General features: G+C 55.9%; 6 protein-coding genes across 6 annotated transcripts; 2 read left to right on the forward strand and 4 right to left on the reverse strand.

The window, feature by feature from the left end:
- Positions 1-67: 67 nt before the first annotated feature.
- Positions 68-3,987, reverse strand: CDEST_04945 (Putative adaptor protein complex AP-3, delta subunit). Its single transcript, XM_062921104.1, has 6 exons — positions 3,661-3,987; positions 3,443-3,561; positions 3,174-3,370; positions 2,720-3,103; positions 2,435-2,663; positions 68-2,386 (listed from the first exon to the last, which is right to left on the reverse strand). Exons 2-6 carry the CDS (start codon positions 3,444-3,446, stop codon positions 162-164), a joined length of 3,039 nt encoding a protein of 1,012 aa, XP_062777155.1. The 5' UTR covers positions 3,447-3,561; positions 3,661-3,987; the 3' UTR covers positions 68-161.
- Positions 3,988-4,145: 158 nt separating this feature from the next.
- On the forward strand, positions 4,146-5,117 carry CDEST_04946 (Putative coenzyme Q-binding protein COQ10). The gene has a single exon (XM_062921105.1). It carries the CDS (start codon positions 4,441-4,443, stop codon positions 5,086-5,088), a length of 648 nt encoding a protein of 215 aa, XP_062777156.1. The 5' UTR covers positions 4,146-4,440; the 3' UTR covers positions 5,089-5,117.
- Position 5,118: 1 nt separating this feature from the next.
- Positions 5,119-11,355, reverse strand: CDEST_04947 (uncharacterized protein). The gene is made up of 6 exons (XM_062921106.1): positions 10,885-11,355; positions 10,617-10,816; positions 8,277-9,428; positions 6,393-8,190; positions 5,810-6,336; positions 5,119-5,755 (listed from the first exon to the last, which is right to left on the reverse strand). Exons 3-6 carry the CDS (start codon positions 8,285-8,287, stop codon positions 5,743-5,745), a joined length of 2,349 nt encoding a protein of 782 aa, XP_062777157.1. The 5' UTR covers positions 8,288-9,428; positions 10,617-10,816; positions 10,885-11,355; the 3' UTR covers positions 5,119-5,742.
- Positions 11,356-11,667: 312 nt separating this feature from the next.
- Positions 11,668-11,877, reverse strand: CDEST_04948 (uncharacterized protein; the record flags this gene model as incomplete). Its single annotated transcript, XM_062921107.1, has 1 exon — positions 11,668-11,877. The coding sequence occupies one exon, from the start codon at positions 11,875-11,877 to the stop codon at positions 11,668-11,670; it is 210 nt and encodes a 69-aa protein (XP_062777158.1).
- A 458-nt stretch (positions 11,878-12,335) lies between these two features.
- CDEST_04949 (Putative ER membrane protein complex subunit 2) lies at positions 12,336-14,576 on the reverse strand. The gene is made up of 4 exons (XM_062921108.1): positions 13,987-14,576; positions 13,727-13,933; positions 13,524-13,673; positions 12,336-13,472 (listed from the first exon to the last, which is right to left on the reverse strand). Exons 1-4 carry the CDS (start codon positions 14,362-14,364, stop codon positions 13,236-13,238), a joined length of 972 nt encoding a protein of 323 aa, XP_062777159.1. The 5' UTR covers positions 14,365-14,576; the 3' UTR covers positions 12,336-13,235.
- Positions 14,577-14,723: 147 nt separating this feature from the next.
- On the forward strand, positions 14,724-16,101 carry CDEST_04950 (Putative methyltransferase type 12, tRNA N(3)-methylcytidine methyltransferase METTL2/6/8; the record flags this gene model as incomplete). The annotated part of the gene is made up of 2 exons (XM_062921109.1): positions 14,724-15,155; positions 15,359-16,101. The coding sequence occupies exons 1-2, from the start codon at positions 14,846-14,848 to the stop codon at positions 16,099-16,101; spliced, it is 1,053 nt and encodes a 350-aa protein (XP_062777160.1). The 5' UTR covers positions 14,724-14,845.

Below are 16,101 nucleotides of genomic sequence, written 5' to 3' on the forward strand. Positions count from 1 at the left end.
CGACGGAGCGTATCACGGTTGGTAGTGGACGACGGGGAGGAAGGGGCGGTAGTCATCTTCCCTGGGGGGTTTTCTTCTGATCGCACCGCGCCTTGTTGCATTTTTACATCTATTTTATGCATGCACCTGTTTCTCTGGCCACCACCGCAGCATGCCCGAGACTAGCCGCTGTCTCCCGCGATCTCGGCCATCTTGGTCGTCTTCTTTTTCTTCTTCTTTTTGGGCACCACCACAGCCGGACCCGCGTTCTCGACGCCGCCGTCATGGCCCTCGATGGCACTCTCGGGGGGCGGTATCAGCGCTCTGTCCTCCGCCCCGTCACTGTTCTCGGCCTCTTCCGTCATGAGAACGGCAGGGGGGGCGACCTCGGCCGGGGCCGCCTTCTTTTTCTTCTTCTTCGTCTTGACCGCCTCCGGGCCGTCCTTGTCCTTGCTCTTCTTGGTCTTTTTCTTGACCACCGTGCCCGCGACGTCGACGCCCTGGGCGACTTGGATGCGCTCGTTGGCACGCTGCATCTCGAGCCGCAACCGTTCCACCTCCTTCATCGCCCGCGCCATCTCCGCCTCCTCGCGCTGCTGCCGCTCGTAGTCGAAGGGCGCGTTGGACGAGCCCGTGTCGTCCTCGAGGCTGAGGGACCCGAGCGTCGACGAGTCCACCTGCAGGAGCCCCTGACGCAGCTTCTTGGCGCGCGACTTGGTGAAACTGTCCGAGTTGTTCTCCGACTCATAGTTGCGCGGCGTCGAGACCCCGCTGCCGACGAGTGTCTCGTCCGCGGCGATGACGACCCTTTGCTTCGGCCGCGGCTGTGGCCGGTGGATGGGAGAGGCGGGTCCGGGCGCCGAGCTGCCCAGCTTGTCGAGATCCAACTGCATTATCGGTATGGAGTCTATGTCAAGATCCGGGCCATTCTCCTTCTGGAGGATGTTGTGGATCGGTGTCGAAGTCCTGGGCGCAGGGACGGGAGCACCGATGTAGAATGGGTCGTCGCGATTCCGTTCATTCCGCTCGGCTTTCCTCCTCGCCACGATGTCGGCATCGAGGTAGCTGTCTTCGGTTGCCTGCTGATAGGAGCTGACAACCTCCTCTGCCGGGGCATCGGCAATCCTGTTGATCGCCGGTTCGGCCGAGGATATGCTTGTAGGTGCCGGACGTTGATGATAGTAGACCTCGAAATCGTCCGCCTCGGCGGCCTCCATTGGAATGATGTCCGCCCGAGCAAGAAGATGAGCCAGGTTCGGGTGAATTGGCTCGTCCAAGTCCAGGCCTTCAGGCATGGGCACGTTTCGCTGTGCCCCCAGAGCGACAGAGTTGAGTTCCCATCCTTGGAACAGTGATGGAATGGCCTGGGTGAGCAGCAGAGGGGGGTCCTGATGCGTTTCGTCAGACGACGATGCTTGGCCCGAGGCGGCCTCGGCAGTGAGCTTCAGAAGCTCGATGAACTCTACAGATCTCTCCTGGACCTCGAGGTTGGGGTGAAGAGCAAGCGGCTCGAGGGTATGGATGATGCGTGCCAGAAGCAACGTGATCTTTGTCTTCCATTCCGGGGTCCATGGCTGGCCTTCATTGCCCGCTATGTAGGCGAAGATCTTCGTGACCCCCTGCAGACTGGTGGTAAGAATATCCGGTATTTGTGTTCGAGACAGTATTCTCAATAGGTTACCCAGCGTATCTTCCGGGAATGCCAGTTGGGTAGCGTATTCCCCCACCAGCCAAGACGTCGATTTGAGCGACGCCGATGAGAGTGCATGACCTGTAGGAGTATCGGTGTTCATTTGCTGGATGATGAGGTCTGCAGCTCGGACGGCCGCGCCTCGTAGCGCGTGTACTTTGACCGCAACGTTCCTTAACTCGTCTCCGATCCTTCCGGACACGTCTCCTGCGGTCGACTTGCCGGAGGCGGCGACTGAGTCGAGTTCCGTCTCAACCGACCTTGGTATGGGCGCCATGCGAACGAGCTGGATGAGGACATCGATGTACCAATCAAAGTCTACTAGGCTGCTGTAGTTGTTCTGAGAGCACATTGTCAGGATCCTCCCAATCACGTCGCTTCTGTAGTCGTCGGGTAGCGGAGGCTCTTCTTGCTCTTTCGATGGCGAGTGAATCTCGATCTCCGCCTCCTCGTCCGAGTCCATCCCAGTGTCCGGCCCCAGAGGCGCTCCTGGTCTGTCCCTCTTAGGCGTAGATGACTTGAGCTGCTTCATCAGACGGCCCACAATGGACACCAGGTTGTCGCTGCTAACCATACCCTGAACGAGATCCAATGCCTTGATGCGAATGGTAATATCAGGGCTGTCGATGCACTCCAGGATGACGTCCTCTTGTTGCGCTACAAGGAAGGGATGCGTCACGACAATCTTGTTGAAGGCAAGCAATGCGACGTATTTCACTGGTCAAGTCAGCTTTCGATATTGATAAGCGTAAGAGATATACTCACAGTTCGGGTCGCCGTCCACCATGATCATGCCTCTGAGCTTATTCACGCAAAGAGTCGCAATCTCCTCTCTGCCCGAGATATCGTCCGCGCTACCCAGAATACCGCCCTGGATGATGCCATTGATGCATTCGTACAATAACGACATGGCAGGCGTTGTTCGGATCAGCTCGGCCAGGGGTGGCAGTAACTTGCGCACGAGACGCGGCTCTAACGGCGTCAAAGTCGCAAACTGGACGTGGAGTCAGCAAACTTCCCTCAGCAATACCGCTCCCTCACAGAACATACCAGCTTGATCAGCTTGATGGCCATCCAGTTGTTACCTCCGTCCACAAGCAGCTCAAACAACCTGGGCGCCAACGGCAGAAAGTCGTGCGGTCTCCTCCATCCAAGCTCGCAGACCACGTTAACGATGGCCGCCGTGACGCTCGGGTCCTCGTCCTTGTCCATCAAGCGCTCCTTGATCTTGGGCCATGCCGCCCTCAGCGTCTCGGGGTACACCAGGGCCAGGCGGTACAGCGTCACGATAGTCTTCTTGCGAATGGCTGGGTTCGAGTGGCCGAGACGGGGCAGGAGGTCGGAGAGGGTCGAGAGGGCGAGGGACGGGGTAATGATGTGCGGCAGCGTGGACATTGGTAGGGAGATGGTGGTCGCTTGCGTCGATGAGAGGTCCTGGAAGCGGCGTTGCTTTAGAATCGGCCTCGTGCTAGTCCGTTATAGCCAGCGTGGAGAGAAACATTACCTTTTTCAATAGATTCGTCGCCAGCATGAGCACTTCAGTATCGGGTCGGAAGCTCTGCACGGCGGCCAGGTATCCCACCCTCTTCTGGTGGTACTTTTGCGACGACATGACCTCAAGTACGTGGAACGACGCCCATGACATGTCATGCCCAACCATCTCCAGGTACACCAGCTTCAGCAGCGCCGTCGCCTTGACGTCTGGTGGGAAGTCAGAATATAGCTCCCTTTAAGTACAGCCCACCCATGCACCACTCGCGTGGGGGATCTCACCCATGTCTTGTCCGCGAACCTCTGCGCGGCATTCTTTCAAGCTGTTCTGTATGTACTCGCGCTCGTTGCCCTTGTGGTTTCGCAGGCCTCTGATGAGGTCGTAGAGGGATTTCTCGAACCTGGCACGCATAGCATAGCATGTCAGCGCGTGTACTTCATCTTCGTAGCCCCCATGGTATCCACCCGTCATTTGCGCCGTCATTTTCCCGGACACCTACATGTTGAAGATCACAGAGGCCCCACACAAGGGGGTTGAAGCCTAGATCGGGCAGTTGTCGAGGCGTGATCGTCTACGGTGATGGGGGGAGGGGAGGGATTCCGTGGAACTAGGTCAGGTACACAAAGGCGTTCGGAGTCTATGGCGCATTTTGGACTAAGACGTTCTTTCGGTAAGTTTCGTCGTGGGCTCCCGGGAGTTCGAATTCGAGGGGAAGAGCTTGGCTTGGGTTTCGTGGACGTCCAAGGGATGTCGGAGTCGGGGGACGTATGAGGGACAGAACGGTGATGCGGGCTTGCTGTGGCTTGCCAACTTGGCTTGTGGAGAGCTGCCCTGTTGCTCTATAATCCAACCCCACCAAATGATGTTGCGCCGAAGGATGGCAGCGGACACAGTGTATACGTTGCGGCTCCATGGTTATCGCACTGTACGGCGACTAGCCTTCTAGTAGCCAGCCCACTAAACACCGGCGGTTGCAATCGACATTGCGTCGGCCTAGCCTGCGGCATCTTCTACTTCCTCTTTTTCTGGGGACAAACTTGTTAAAACAGCGTAGCAAGACTTCGCTAGAGTCCTTGTACAGTACTCTTGTTTTCTTTTTCTTATTATACTGTCTCTTGTTTTCTAGAAGCATTGTACAAGTACGACTACTAGTATGTCTCGCTGACACCCGCGGACCTTTCCACACTCCCCGAAACCCGCATCGCGAAACAATCTCAAAATCTCAATAATCACCACACCCTCACGCCCAAAAAGCACCGCGATTCCATCTCAGACCGCAATGACGACCGCTCGGCCCCTCCTCCGCCTCTCCTCCCCCCTCCGAACTCTTCCTATTCAGCAGGCGCCCATAACCATCGCTCAACAACAACTGCGACGGCACTTCTTCAGCCTCCCCAACCTCTCCTCCTCGGCCGAAACCCAGACCCTCACGGCCTGCCGGACGATGCCCTATCCCTCCGCCCAGCTCTACGATGTTATCTCCGACGTCGACGCCTACGACACATTTGTTCCCTATTGCGCCCAGTCCCGCGTCACGCAATGGACGTCCCCGGACGCCTCCGGCCGTCGCTGGCCCGCCCAGGCCGACCTGCGCGTTGGCTGGGGAGGCTTTGAGGAGACCTTTACCAGCAGGCTGCACTGCGTGCCCGGGAAGAGCGTGGAGGCCGTAAGCGGCGCCGACGTCGAGGGCTCGAGCCCGGGCAACGGCGGGGAAGGGGGCGCCGTGTTCAGGAGCCTAGTGACCAAGTGGCAGCTGCGGCCACTGTCGTCCGGGACGGGCACCGAGGTGGATCTGGTTATCCGATTCCAGTTCGCAAACCCTTTGTACTCCGCCGTCAGCGCCGCCGTGTCTGATAAGGTAGCCGGTGTCATGATCCAGGCGTTCGAGAAGAGAGTGAAGGCCCTCCTGGGCGTCCCCAGGCTATAATCGAAGATGACAAGCACTCGTCCAATAACTTACAGAAAAATGAAGAAGCATGATACATTAAACAAGTAAGACTACGCGGTCATTGGAAGAGCGTTTCTTTTGTGGCAAAACTTTAGTGGAGGGGGTTAGGGGCTATCAATGCCACCTACAACAGCAATTGTGCATGGATAAGACAAAATCATCTAACCAGAAAGTTACGGATCTCGTACTCCTCCGCTATTTGCGCCTCAATCATGTCGTAGCCTCCAGCCTTCTCCTCAAATGCAATGCCCCGCTGGGAAAATGGAAAGTGGAAAAAGGGAAGGAGGGAAAAGCTGAAGAGAAAAAAAAAAAGCAAAAGAAAACATGTAAGGTCTTTGATGAAATGTTTTCCGCCCATGTTCATGTCCCGTTTCCCCGGGCTGTACCCCTCCGCAGCTCGTACTCCGGCATACATGCGTTATAGACCTTGAAATGAGCCATGATATTCGTGTGATGCATTGCGTGCGTACGGTTGCCTGTGTTGGGAATCTGAGAAAATCAGAAAAGCAAATGGACGCGTAAAGGTATCATATGTAAGTAATAATAAAAAAGGTCCCCAAGCCACAGATTCGTAGTAAAATATTCTCCGTGGCATGTGTCGGGAACAAAATCTTCCGCGTTTTGCAATGATCATCATTTCTTGCTCCTATGCCTTGTTAGTCTATGACCTCGGTAAAAACAGCGCGCCTTCAACACGTACTTTTTCTTGGGAGCCTTGCCACCACCGGCCATCCAGCTGAGCATCGTGCCCTGGGATTTAGACTTGTGTTTGTGCTGTTTCTGGATCGGTTCAACAGTAACGATGTCGGGTGCACCATGGCCGTGACTGAGACCACCCGGAGGTCCAGGACGTGGGCCAGGCCAGTTCGGAGGAGGAGGCGGGTGCATGGCGCCCCCGCCGCCAGGGCGACCACCGCCCGGAGGCGCCATTCCTGGAGGAAAGCTGCCCATTCGTGAGTGGCCACCGCGCATGCCCTGGAAATGCGCCGCCATTCTTTCCGCAGTTCTGGGGTCCATCGGCATGCCGGGGCGCATGCTAGGTGGAGGGGGCTTGTCCATGGGCCACATGCGCATCTCGATTGTCCAGTCCGGCTCAACCACCTTGTCCCAGACTTGGGGCAGAATGATCTCCCCATTGGGCCCAATTAGGTCGTAGTGTCCCTCTTGGACGTGGGGTCCGATCACGTCCACGTGGACGAAGGCTTGCTTGATAAGCTCTTCCATGCCCTGGAGTTCAAAGTCAGCCTGCTGTCGACACCATCATAATATCGTGGTATACGTACTGTCCAGGTCGAGCACAGATGGAAGGGAAAGCTAAACTTCCTACCCACGGCGTCCTTGAACTTGATTGGAGCCTTGTCTTTGCCCTTGTTCTTGTCGGCTTCGTACTTGGCTTTGGCCTCCTCAGTGATCTTAGCCTTAAGCTCCTCGGCCTCTTTCTTGGCGGCGGCTTCGGCGGCGGCAGCGGCTTCTGCAGTCTTTCTCTCGGTCTCCAATTTGGCGCGAGCTTCAAACTCTGCCCGTGCCTTCATTTCCTCCTCCTCCTTCTTCTTCGCGGCTGCGGCATCCGCCGCCGCCTTCTGTGCCGCCGCAAATGCAGCCTCGGCCCTCAGCTTGGCCTCCTCGGCGGCCTTCTTCTCCGCTGCCGCAGCTTCCTCGGCGGCCTTCTTCGCGGCCTCGACCTTGGCGATGTAGTCGGCTTCGGCTTTGGCCTTGAGGTCTGCCTCGAGCTTTGCCTGGGCAGCGGCAGCTTCGGCAGCAGCCTTTTTCTCGGCTTCCATCTTGGCGCGGGCGTCTTCTTCGGCCTTCTTCTTCATCTCCTCCTCCCACTTCCGCTTGGCCTCGGCCTCTCTCGCTTCCTTGGCCCTGAGATCGGCCTCGGCTTGAAGAGCCTCCTTTAGCCTTTGCCTTGCGTCGGCTTCGGCCTTGAGGCGGGCCTCCTCTTCAACCTTTTTCCGTTCGGCCTCGGCCTTATGTTCGCGCTCTAGCCTCTCTCGAGCCTCGCGTTCGACGCGGGCCATCGCTTCCTGGTGGAGCTTCTGTCTTTGCTCCTCCTCTTTGCGTTCGGCCTCCATCCTTTCCCTGGCCGCCTTTTCAGCCTCTTGCTTGGCCTTCTCAATCTCCTTCTGCGCCAGCTCTTGTGCTCGCTTCAGATCCTCCATCCTGCGGGTGATGGCCTCCTCTGCCTCCTTCCGAAGTTTCTCTTCCAGCTCTTTGCGCTTTTGCTCCTCTTCCTTCAGAGCTTGTTCCTTCTTGAAGAGTTCGATCTGTTGCTGGAGCTTGATCTTCTCGGGATCCTCCTTTGGCGGTGGGGGTGGCTCATTCGCAGGAGTCTTGGAAGGGCCAGGGGCTTCTGTAGGTGGGGGTGGGGGAAACATGCCCCACTGATGCATCTGTCCGTAGCTTTGCTGGTTGTAGAGGGCCGGCGGTTGCTGTTGCTGATACGGCATCATGTCATACTGGGCTTGGCGAGGGTCGTGGAAATAGCTCTGCCCATTTGCGTGCGACATTGGCGAGAATGCGTTGTTGTATCCGAAAGGAACCATCTGGTTGGCGGGATGTCCATAGGGGCTAGGGGTGAAGCCGCTAACGTGACTATGAGGATAGCCGGCTTGCGGATGACCGCCACGGCCGCCGTAGTAGGGGCTATGGCCGGAATGTCCCCCGTGTGCCGGTTGCCCCCCGTGACCGGGAGGTCTGTGGGCATATCCGCCACGAGGGGCGAATGGGGACGGCCCGTACTCTTCTGAGGGATCCACGCTGTCAAGATGGTTCGGCACTGGACCGGGCCGATACGGGAACTGGGTTTGAGCGAGGGCGGGACGGTGAGGGAGTTGGTGTTGACGGACGGCACGCTGGGGTGGCGCCGGACGGCCTGCGTATCTAGGAGCAGGACTGACGGAGGCCGAATCGTCTGGGCCAATATCCCCCTCCTCCGATGTAGTGTAATCCTCGTTTTCAGCTGAGTCGGAGCTGATGCCTTCAGTTTCGTTGTAGTAGTGCGACTCGTCTTCACTGGCAGAAGCGGATCGGGATGTTGTTGCCCCGGACGAGGTATGGCCAGGGCGTCGATAGGATCGTCTTCCGGAGCGTGTTAGTTGACTGGTGTCTGGTGGAAGCCACCAAGTCGGTTGGTCCCTGGCGTAGTTGAAAATATGTTAACTTACGCGGACGACATGAGGATGCGCGTGGATGTGCGTGTGGCGGCGGCAAGAAAGACCCTTTACTCACGACAATCTCGAAAGAAAGTCGGAGTAAAGGGGTAAATCGGGTGGGAACGTTGGGGTGAGAGACAGAGGAGCCGAAAGTGAGGCTTTCGACAGCGGGAACCGATGGTGTAAATTCGTCGTTGGTAGTCGAGCGTGGTCGAGGCAGGCGGGATACGGGTGCAGCGTTCGCCCTTGCGCGGAATCGAGTAAATCAAGGGACGATCCAAGCACGAACGAACGGATGGCGGACGGCGAGAAAGAAGGGCGAGTCGGGTGCAAAAGTGATCAGACGATGTGGATGTGGTGGTAGGGACGACAACGACCAGGCGGCTTCTTGAAAGCAAAGTCTCTGTGTGAAGGGCTGAGTTGAAGGACGGGCGAGTTGCGAAAATTGAGGGGTGGGCGGCAGTCGGTGGGTGGATATTCGCTCGTGGGCTCTTGGATGTAACTGGGAAGCCCCCTGCTGTTTTGGCGAGATCGTGCAGTTGGGCGCGAAAAGAAGTGCGATTGGGTGTAAGGAAACTTGTGGCAGCTGGGCAGCTATTGCGGGTCTGGCGACCGCTCCGTTCAAGTCAACCGTATGGCGATGATGGCCAAGGCGCACAGTGGGGTCGATGTTAAGTATGTACCTGTAGCGGTGGTGTAGGCGGCGGCAGTATGCACAAATTAAGGCGCAGCCACTGCCACTCTCCTCCGGATAGACAGGAGACTCCCAGCCTGTATTGTACTGTGTTGTATGGATGGAACTGTTTGTAAGAACAGAGAGAGAGCCTTTAAGGTAGCGATGCGTCGATGTTGTGCTGCGGTGCGATGCGCGATGCGAGAGACAGCAGGATAGAGAGACAAGTACAGAATAAGCCCCATCCGATGCCTAGGTATCCAGTCTTGCCAGTGTGGTGAATGGGGCGGGACAAGGACAGCACAGGACAGGAGGCAGGGTGGTGGTGGAGGAGGCCTGTGGAAAGGCTTCCTCTTCTGGCGTTTAGGGGGAACTCAGAAACCGGCAGACGGGGTCCCTTGTCGGTGAGAGCACAAATTGTAGACAACGAGCGGGCAACGCGACTAAAGACTTGTTAGTGCAATGCCGTGTGTCGAGAAGAGTGAGACGGGCTACAAGCCTCAAAATCAGCAACGTTCCAGTGAATCATGTGCAATAGAAAATTTTGGCGAGGGCGCCAATCGTGTCAACCTGCGCGGGACAGACACACAGACACACCGACACACACGCAATAGAATGGACCGGACTGGACTGGACAGGGGACTAAGAGAAACCACCAACGATTGGGAGCAGACAACCCCGCCATCCGGCCAGCCTGCTTGCTTTCCAGGCAGGCGACACGCTAATGTTGCTGGCTGGGAGGCGGGAGTTTGACCAAGCCCACCACCGGCCAGAGCCAGGCCAGGCAGGGTGCGTGCGGCAAAGGGAGGTTCTGGAATGTGTTGTGGAGGCGTTGCACTGTTCTGACACCAAACCATCTTGACCTACGTACAGCCTAAGTACTCACCGGTAGGCTCCCTTTCCATCAAGGGCGCTGGCAAGAGTACATCGTAAGGAAAGACATGCAACGGGAGGGACAGGCTGCGGAGGATCGGTTCGGGCGGGGACAGGCAAGATACTGACAGGGCTGGCCCGGCAAGGAACGGGGATGGATGGGCACGGGAGATGGGGCAGTCCTGGACAAGGCCTTAATCCCCCTTGCTTCCTTGTCCCACTTGGGTGCCCTGGGAGATAGATGCTGGGCCAGCTCCACTCCATGGATAATGGACGGCCAGATGAGCAAGCAGGAATGGGGTCAACGTCGACGAATCGTCATTCAATGGCTGTCAGCATTGCTCTGCTGGCGAGTGATTGCGCAGAGCAGAACCGTGCTATAAGCTCATGGTTGATGCAAAGGGGTCTTCTCCCATTCACCAATCAAGTCTGTTCTGTGATGCAGACAACGGCGGCGGCAATGTCAATACTCAACAGCAATAGCAGCACCGACAGCTGGCCGAAGGGGGGGGGGGTGTGCTCTGTTGCCATGCGGACTGGCCGCAGGTAGCCGGCACTTGACGGCTTGTTGACAAGGAAGGGCGGATAGACAGACGAGTTGACATTTTCTTCTTTTCCTTTTTTTTGGCGAAACAGCGCTCGGCAGCAACAACAATAACAACAGCAGCAGCAACAACACTTGCGCTGGTACCAGCAGCGTGAGGGAGTGGGCAAAGAACGCGACGACTTCGCGCATGGGGGAATCGGAAAAGACGCGTCCGAACAAACAATCAAACAACGGATAAGTGGAATCTGATTATCCATACCTTTGTTGTCTTTGTTAGGGCCACTTCTTCTAATGCGCCGAGAGTTGAGACAGAGAAACGAGGAGGACGGGCTGAGACTTGGGACCGTCGATCTGAGACCTGCCCTGCCAGGGACAAGACGATGGCAGATTAGACGCAACTCACGTCTCTTTTGGGACGTATTCGGGGTCTTTGTTGCTTTGGGATGATGCTCGGATAGGCTTCGGGTGGGCACGTAAGCAAGTGAGAAGAGAGACTTTGGACCTTGGTACAAAGGGACCACACCTACCCAGGGTAACAATATCTGTGATGTGCATGTACCTTTGCCCAATGCTTTTTGTCGGTTCTCAATGCACTGCGACTGGGTTTTGGCAAAGAGTGGATGTTTGGTTTTCCTGGGCGTTGATGTTTCGCGGTAGGGACGTGCTGAAAAAGAGCGGCTCCGTTGCGGTGCGGGCCCTTGCTGGACTTGGACGTTTCTATCCGTGTGGAAAAGCCTGTGGAGCCGTTTGGTACTTGCGTCGTGAGTGCGCGCGCGCTGTAGTGACTGTTTTTTCCCACGCCGTTGTCGCTCTGCGTGGGAGAATTGGGTGTTAATATGTTGTGCGGCGACAGACCGGAGAACATCAACCAAATTTGAGGAGAAGAGCAAGACGAGCAAGCTGGGGAATTCGGTAGTCAGAGTTGTTTGTGAATGTAAGCAGGCTGGACGAGACGGCGCAAAGTCTTTATTTGGATGAGAGGAGGAAGAAGAGAAACGATGGGCGAGGAGGGGGAGAGGAAGAGGGAGGGGGGGTCCAAGGTCGTCCCTCCACTGCTGCTGTTCCTGCTCATGCCGGTTGCTGGCCGTCCTGCTTTTAGGGCCACCGCGAGCCAATGCCCGGCAACTCGGACCAAGACTCTGACTTGCACCGTTTTGCGAGCCAGTAAGAGTTCGGGAGGAGGTGCCTCACCCAAGTGACCTTACTACCTCACCTCACTCATCGTGACCTTTGGAACTGTCGGGAGGGGGTTGCTCACAGACGGGCGTAAACTAAAATAGGCAACCGTCAGCTCGGCTTTGAGCACCCTCCTACAAATCGCTCGCTCTTACGCACTCACCGTATCTCAGAGCGCCGCTGCGATAAGCCCCTCCTCGATCGTGCCTGGACTCCTTTGGGTCTAAAAAGTACCGTACCCATGCGTCTTTTCGCCGAGATGCCGTACAGGTACAGCCTCCGACCGAGTGAATCTCCACTCCGGGTCCAATGTCGTGCCTGTCCAAGGTCGTCCTCGTCGTCATCTCCACCAGTCCGCCCAATGCTATGCAGTTAATTCGCAGCCTGCTTGCTTCACACAAAGACGGGACAAAAATCTTTCCATACCGGCGGCACTGACTTTGAATCGCGATACCGGTGTTCGCCCGCTTCAGGTTTCCTCCCTCATATGGGCTGTCTTGCTGCGTGTTCTGAGCACTGGTAGTCGTCTAGTATGATTCCTTGATAAATCGGGCAATGACATGTTTGATTGGGAGGCATGCCACGTTTCCGATGACATGAAGTGAAAACGGGCGGTAAACCTCCGGATGCACTGAGCTGTTGTGTGTGACAGCAATCTGCCATTGTGGCCTGGGAATTAGCTGATTTGCCTATCGTGGGCGGCCTTCGGCTTCTTCTTTCCTCGTCGTTGATGGCGCCAGGCGGCTGGAAAGTACAGGGCTCACAGGGCGGTCAAACTCGGTACCGACGTAGGTAGGTGCTCATTCTGCCTTGAGCTTATTTACATGGCACCGCCCGGATATATACGTGACACCGCAATGTTGTCGTCCCAGCTTGATTGGCCTGTATGTTCTTGCCAGTTGATCATTCCGACGATACTTGAGCCCGATGAACCCTTTGTCACGCCCGACGGGCCTCTCCAAAGCCTGGCGCACTCTGATATGCAGGACCATGGGACCTCGGCTGATGGTGCCTGAGCCGCTGAGCTTGCTGAGATCCATCCGTGGATCAACTCTCCCTGACTCACTGCCAGCGCATCTGGTGGGCCGCCTTAGCTCGTCGGGCTCCTAACGACTTGGCTGGAACCTTGGATGACACGCAGCCATGCGACGTGCTAGTGCATGGGGTTTGCGACCATTAGGCATGACTGCGGGTGTGGCCGCGGCGGGAACAATAGAATTCGAAAGAAAGTATTAACTGTTATCCATAGGCAGGACACGGCGGCCTCTGCCCATGTTCGATGCGTGTCCGCTGTATTTGTAAAAACAACAAAATGACTCCCCTCCAGGCCCAACTTCCAGACGGCCAGCTTCTTCATTCGCCACGAGTTTGCGGTTTAACACGCGTTTGTATGAAAAGCAAATGCCGGCTGCTGTGTTTGTTACTCGCTTGCTATGGTTGGCCGGATTGTCCACGATTGGCTACCGACCGCGAAAACGTTGGCATTGCCACTAGCACAAAGACGGTCTGTCAAAGGCTGTTGGCCTTGCTTGATGACTCCGATTGCTTATTGACCTCAGCATGTACCATTCAAAGCAGCATTCGGTGGGAATGCTGCCTCCCACAAAACGTGCTGTTTCTGATGACTTATCAACGTAGTCGCTTGATCATGACATCGGCCAATGTGAAGTTGTCTGTTTGTAGTGTCAGGCTGACGCGTTGCTCATCTCACAAGCTCGGCCGACTCCTTTGACAGTAAATCTCGCGCCGCTGCCACTTCCGATTCGTCATAGCCCTGCCAGAGCCTCTCCTGCGCTCCGTTACGACGTACAATCTCCGCCAGTTTTGTTGTCGCCAGTTCATTGAGATTCTGTAGCGTGGTGACGTCGGAAAGGCCCCACTCCTCCAACTCCGGTGTCTTTGATGGCTTTGAGGGCTCCTTGATCAGTTTGTTCGTAACCTTGATATCTGTCAGCTGTGTTTGATGGACTTGATTGGGTACACGACTCACTAGTTTCAGTCCGTAGTAACCCCTGAGGTAGTCGTCGCACAGCTCGATGCTTCGGCTGAATCTCTTTACAGACTCGGTCAAATGCTGCAGCGAGGATCCTTCAGAAGTCGAGGCTGCCATGTACAATACTTCGCCCAACCGCGCGTGCATCTGGGGTACGTTAGTGATTGACAGATTTGAGTGAAGAATTTGCCGACGCTTACGTTCCATGCATTCGGAGTCAGTACGAGGACCTCCTCAAGCGCAAATATGGCCTGCGAGTAGAGGCCCTGCGACAGATACAAGTCGGCAAGCTCTGCCCACGCCTCTGCATCCGTGGGATTGAAGTCAACGAGGGAGTTGAGTGCCGCGACCGCTTCCGATATCTTTCCAGTAGACTTCAGGAGGGCAATGCGACGTTTCGCAACAGGCTGTCGAGGGTCAGCGCATGCCACAAGCTCTTGGCTGAAGATTATCAACCGACAATGTTCGTCGCGTTTGCTCCAAGTATGGTCTCGTATTCCATGAGAACCTGTGCCAGTTCTCCGTCGTTGTCGGCTTCCGCCTCTTTGATCAAGCCCTTGAAAGCCATGATGCGTTCGTTTTCGTCTCCAAAGCGGATAATCAGCCTTTCGAGGCATTGGTGCGCTGCTTGACTGTCTCCCGTCCGGAGGCAGGCCAGAAGGAGGTTCTCGTAGATTGTCCACAGTTCGGGCGTCTCAGATGCCGAGAACAGTGATAGAAGCGGGGACGATGAGAACGCCTTTGGGTTGTTTCGCAGAATCGTCGGCGCCTTCTGGGCCAGCTCAAGGGCCTGAGCCGGTGACAGGTGGCCCTGGGGGCGGACGAGAGACGGGGCCATCGTTGCACTTTGAGTTGGAACAGCGAGCTCCAGGAGGTTTTCGATAGTAAGTACCGTGTAAGGAACCCAGGAGGTTTCGGAGCGAGGTTTTCGATTTGTCTCGGCGAGATATTCGTCGTCAATGGTTTGCCAGCTTTGATGGATGCATGTTGTTCGCGCCCGGTTGGTAACGCAGCTTGGGCGGTACGTACCCCTGTTTCCTTGAAAGCTCCGTCCATTTCAGCTTGGAATATGAACTGAGTAGCGCTTGGCATTTGATTGGCTGCAACGGCATGCGGCACTTCATCGCACCGAAGGTTGGCCCCACCAGAGTATTTTTTTTGTAGACAAAAACTCCCACCAGCTCGACAATTTAATCCCTTTTCTTCTTCAACCATTCCTTCTCTTCCAACAAGAACTGGAGACTCGCTGTCTTGTGTATCACCCACGCAAAAGCAGCTGTCAGGTCCTAGATCTGTCTGGTGGGTTCTGCACGAGAACCATGGCGTCCCTCGCCGTTGAAGAGACACTCCCGCGAGCGGATGAGCAACTTCTTGTTGAGAAGACGGCCGACCTCCAAGTGTCTGAGCCGAATAGCCAGGAGGAGCAGCCGCCTCACAGATCCCACGACCCTCAGTTCAACCAGAAGAGGAGTGATCCGTTTCAGTTCGGCAGTCGCCTGCTGGGCGAGCAAGACGATGTTTTCGAGTTCAACGCTTGGGACCATGTCGAGACTGACGATGCATACAAGGAGTATGCCGAGCAGCAATATGAAATGCAGCGGCAGTCTCCGGTCTCCGACTTTGACAAAAGTAAGTTCGATCCCCCCCGCAAGCTTCTGCTTTATACACCCCTGGTGTTGTGATGATACTCCAGCACAATCGCATAGTTCATCTGAATCCTATGATGAAAACTTCTTCCTATAGTCTTTCGCTCCCATCTGACTACACCATCTTATGATCTCTGTTTTGTTCTGCCTCTGTCTTTGAACACAGTTCGCTAACAAATCTTTCAGACAGACTCAACAACAACCCAGCGAGAATGTGGGATCTTTTCTACAAAAACAACACGGCCAACTTTTTCAAGAATCGCAAGTGGCTACAGCAAGAGTTTCCCATCCTGTCTGAGGTGACCAAAGAGGATGCTGGCAAGGTCACGATCCTTGAGATCGGCGCCGGTGCCGGTAACACTGCCTTTCCTATTCTTGCATCCAACAAGAACCCGAGCCTGAGGGTCCATGCCTGTGATTATTCGAAGCAGGCCGTAGAGGTCATGCGGGCCCATGAATCCTACAACCAAGACCACATGCAGGCGGATGTCTGGGACGTGACGAGCGATGAGCTCCCACCTGGTCTTGAAGAAGGGTCCGTCGACGTTGCTATCCTTATTTTCATCTTCTCGGCTTTGGCCCCCAGCCAGTGGAACAAGGCGGTTACCAATGTCTACCGTCTGCTTAAGCCAGGCGGCCAGGTCTGCTTCCGAGACTATGGAAGAGGTGATCTTGCCCAGGTTCGCTTCAAGAAAGGCCGCTACCTTGATGAAAACTTTTACGTGCGCGGCGACGGAACACGTGTTTACTTCTTCGAAAAGGAGGAGCTTGAGCAAATCTGGACCGGCAAGACGCAAGATGCGTTGGAAGGCACCAGGGCTGAATTCAACGTCGACGACCTAGGCGTTGACAGGCGCATGCTCGTCAACAGAGCCCGCAAGTTGAAGATGTACCGATGTTGGATGCAGGGCCGATTCACGAAAAAATGA

The sequence above is a fragment of the Colletotrichum destructivum genome, chromosome 3 (genome assembly GCF_034447905.1).
Source record: "Colletotrichum destructivum chromosome 3, complete sequence".
NCBI classification, from domain to species: Eukaryota; Fungi; Ascomycota; class Sordariomycetes; order Glomerellales; family Glomerellaceae; genus Colletotrichum; species Colletotrichum destructivum.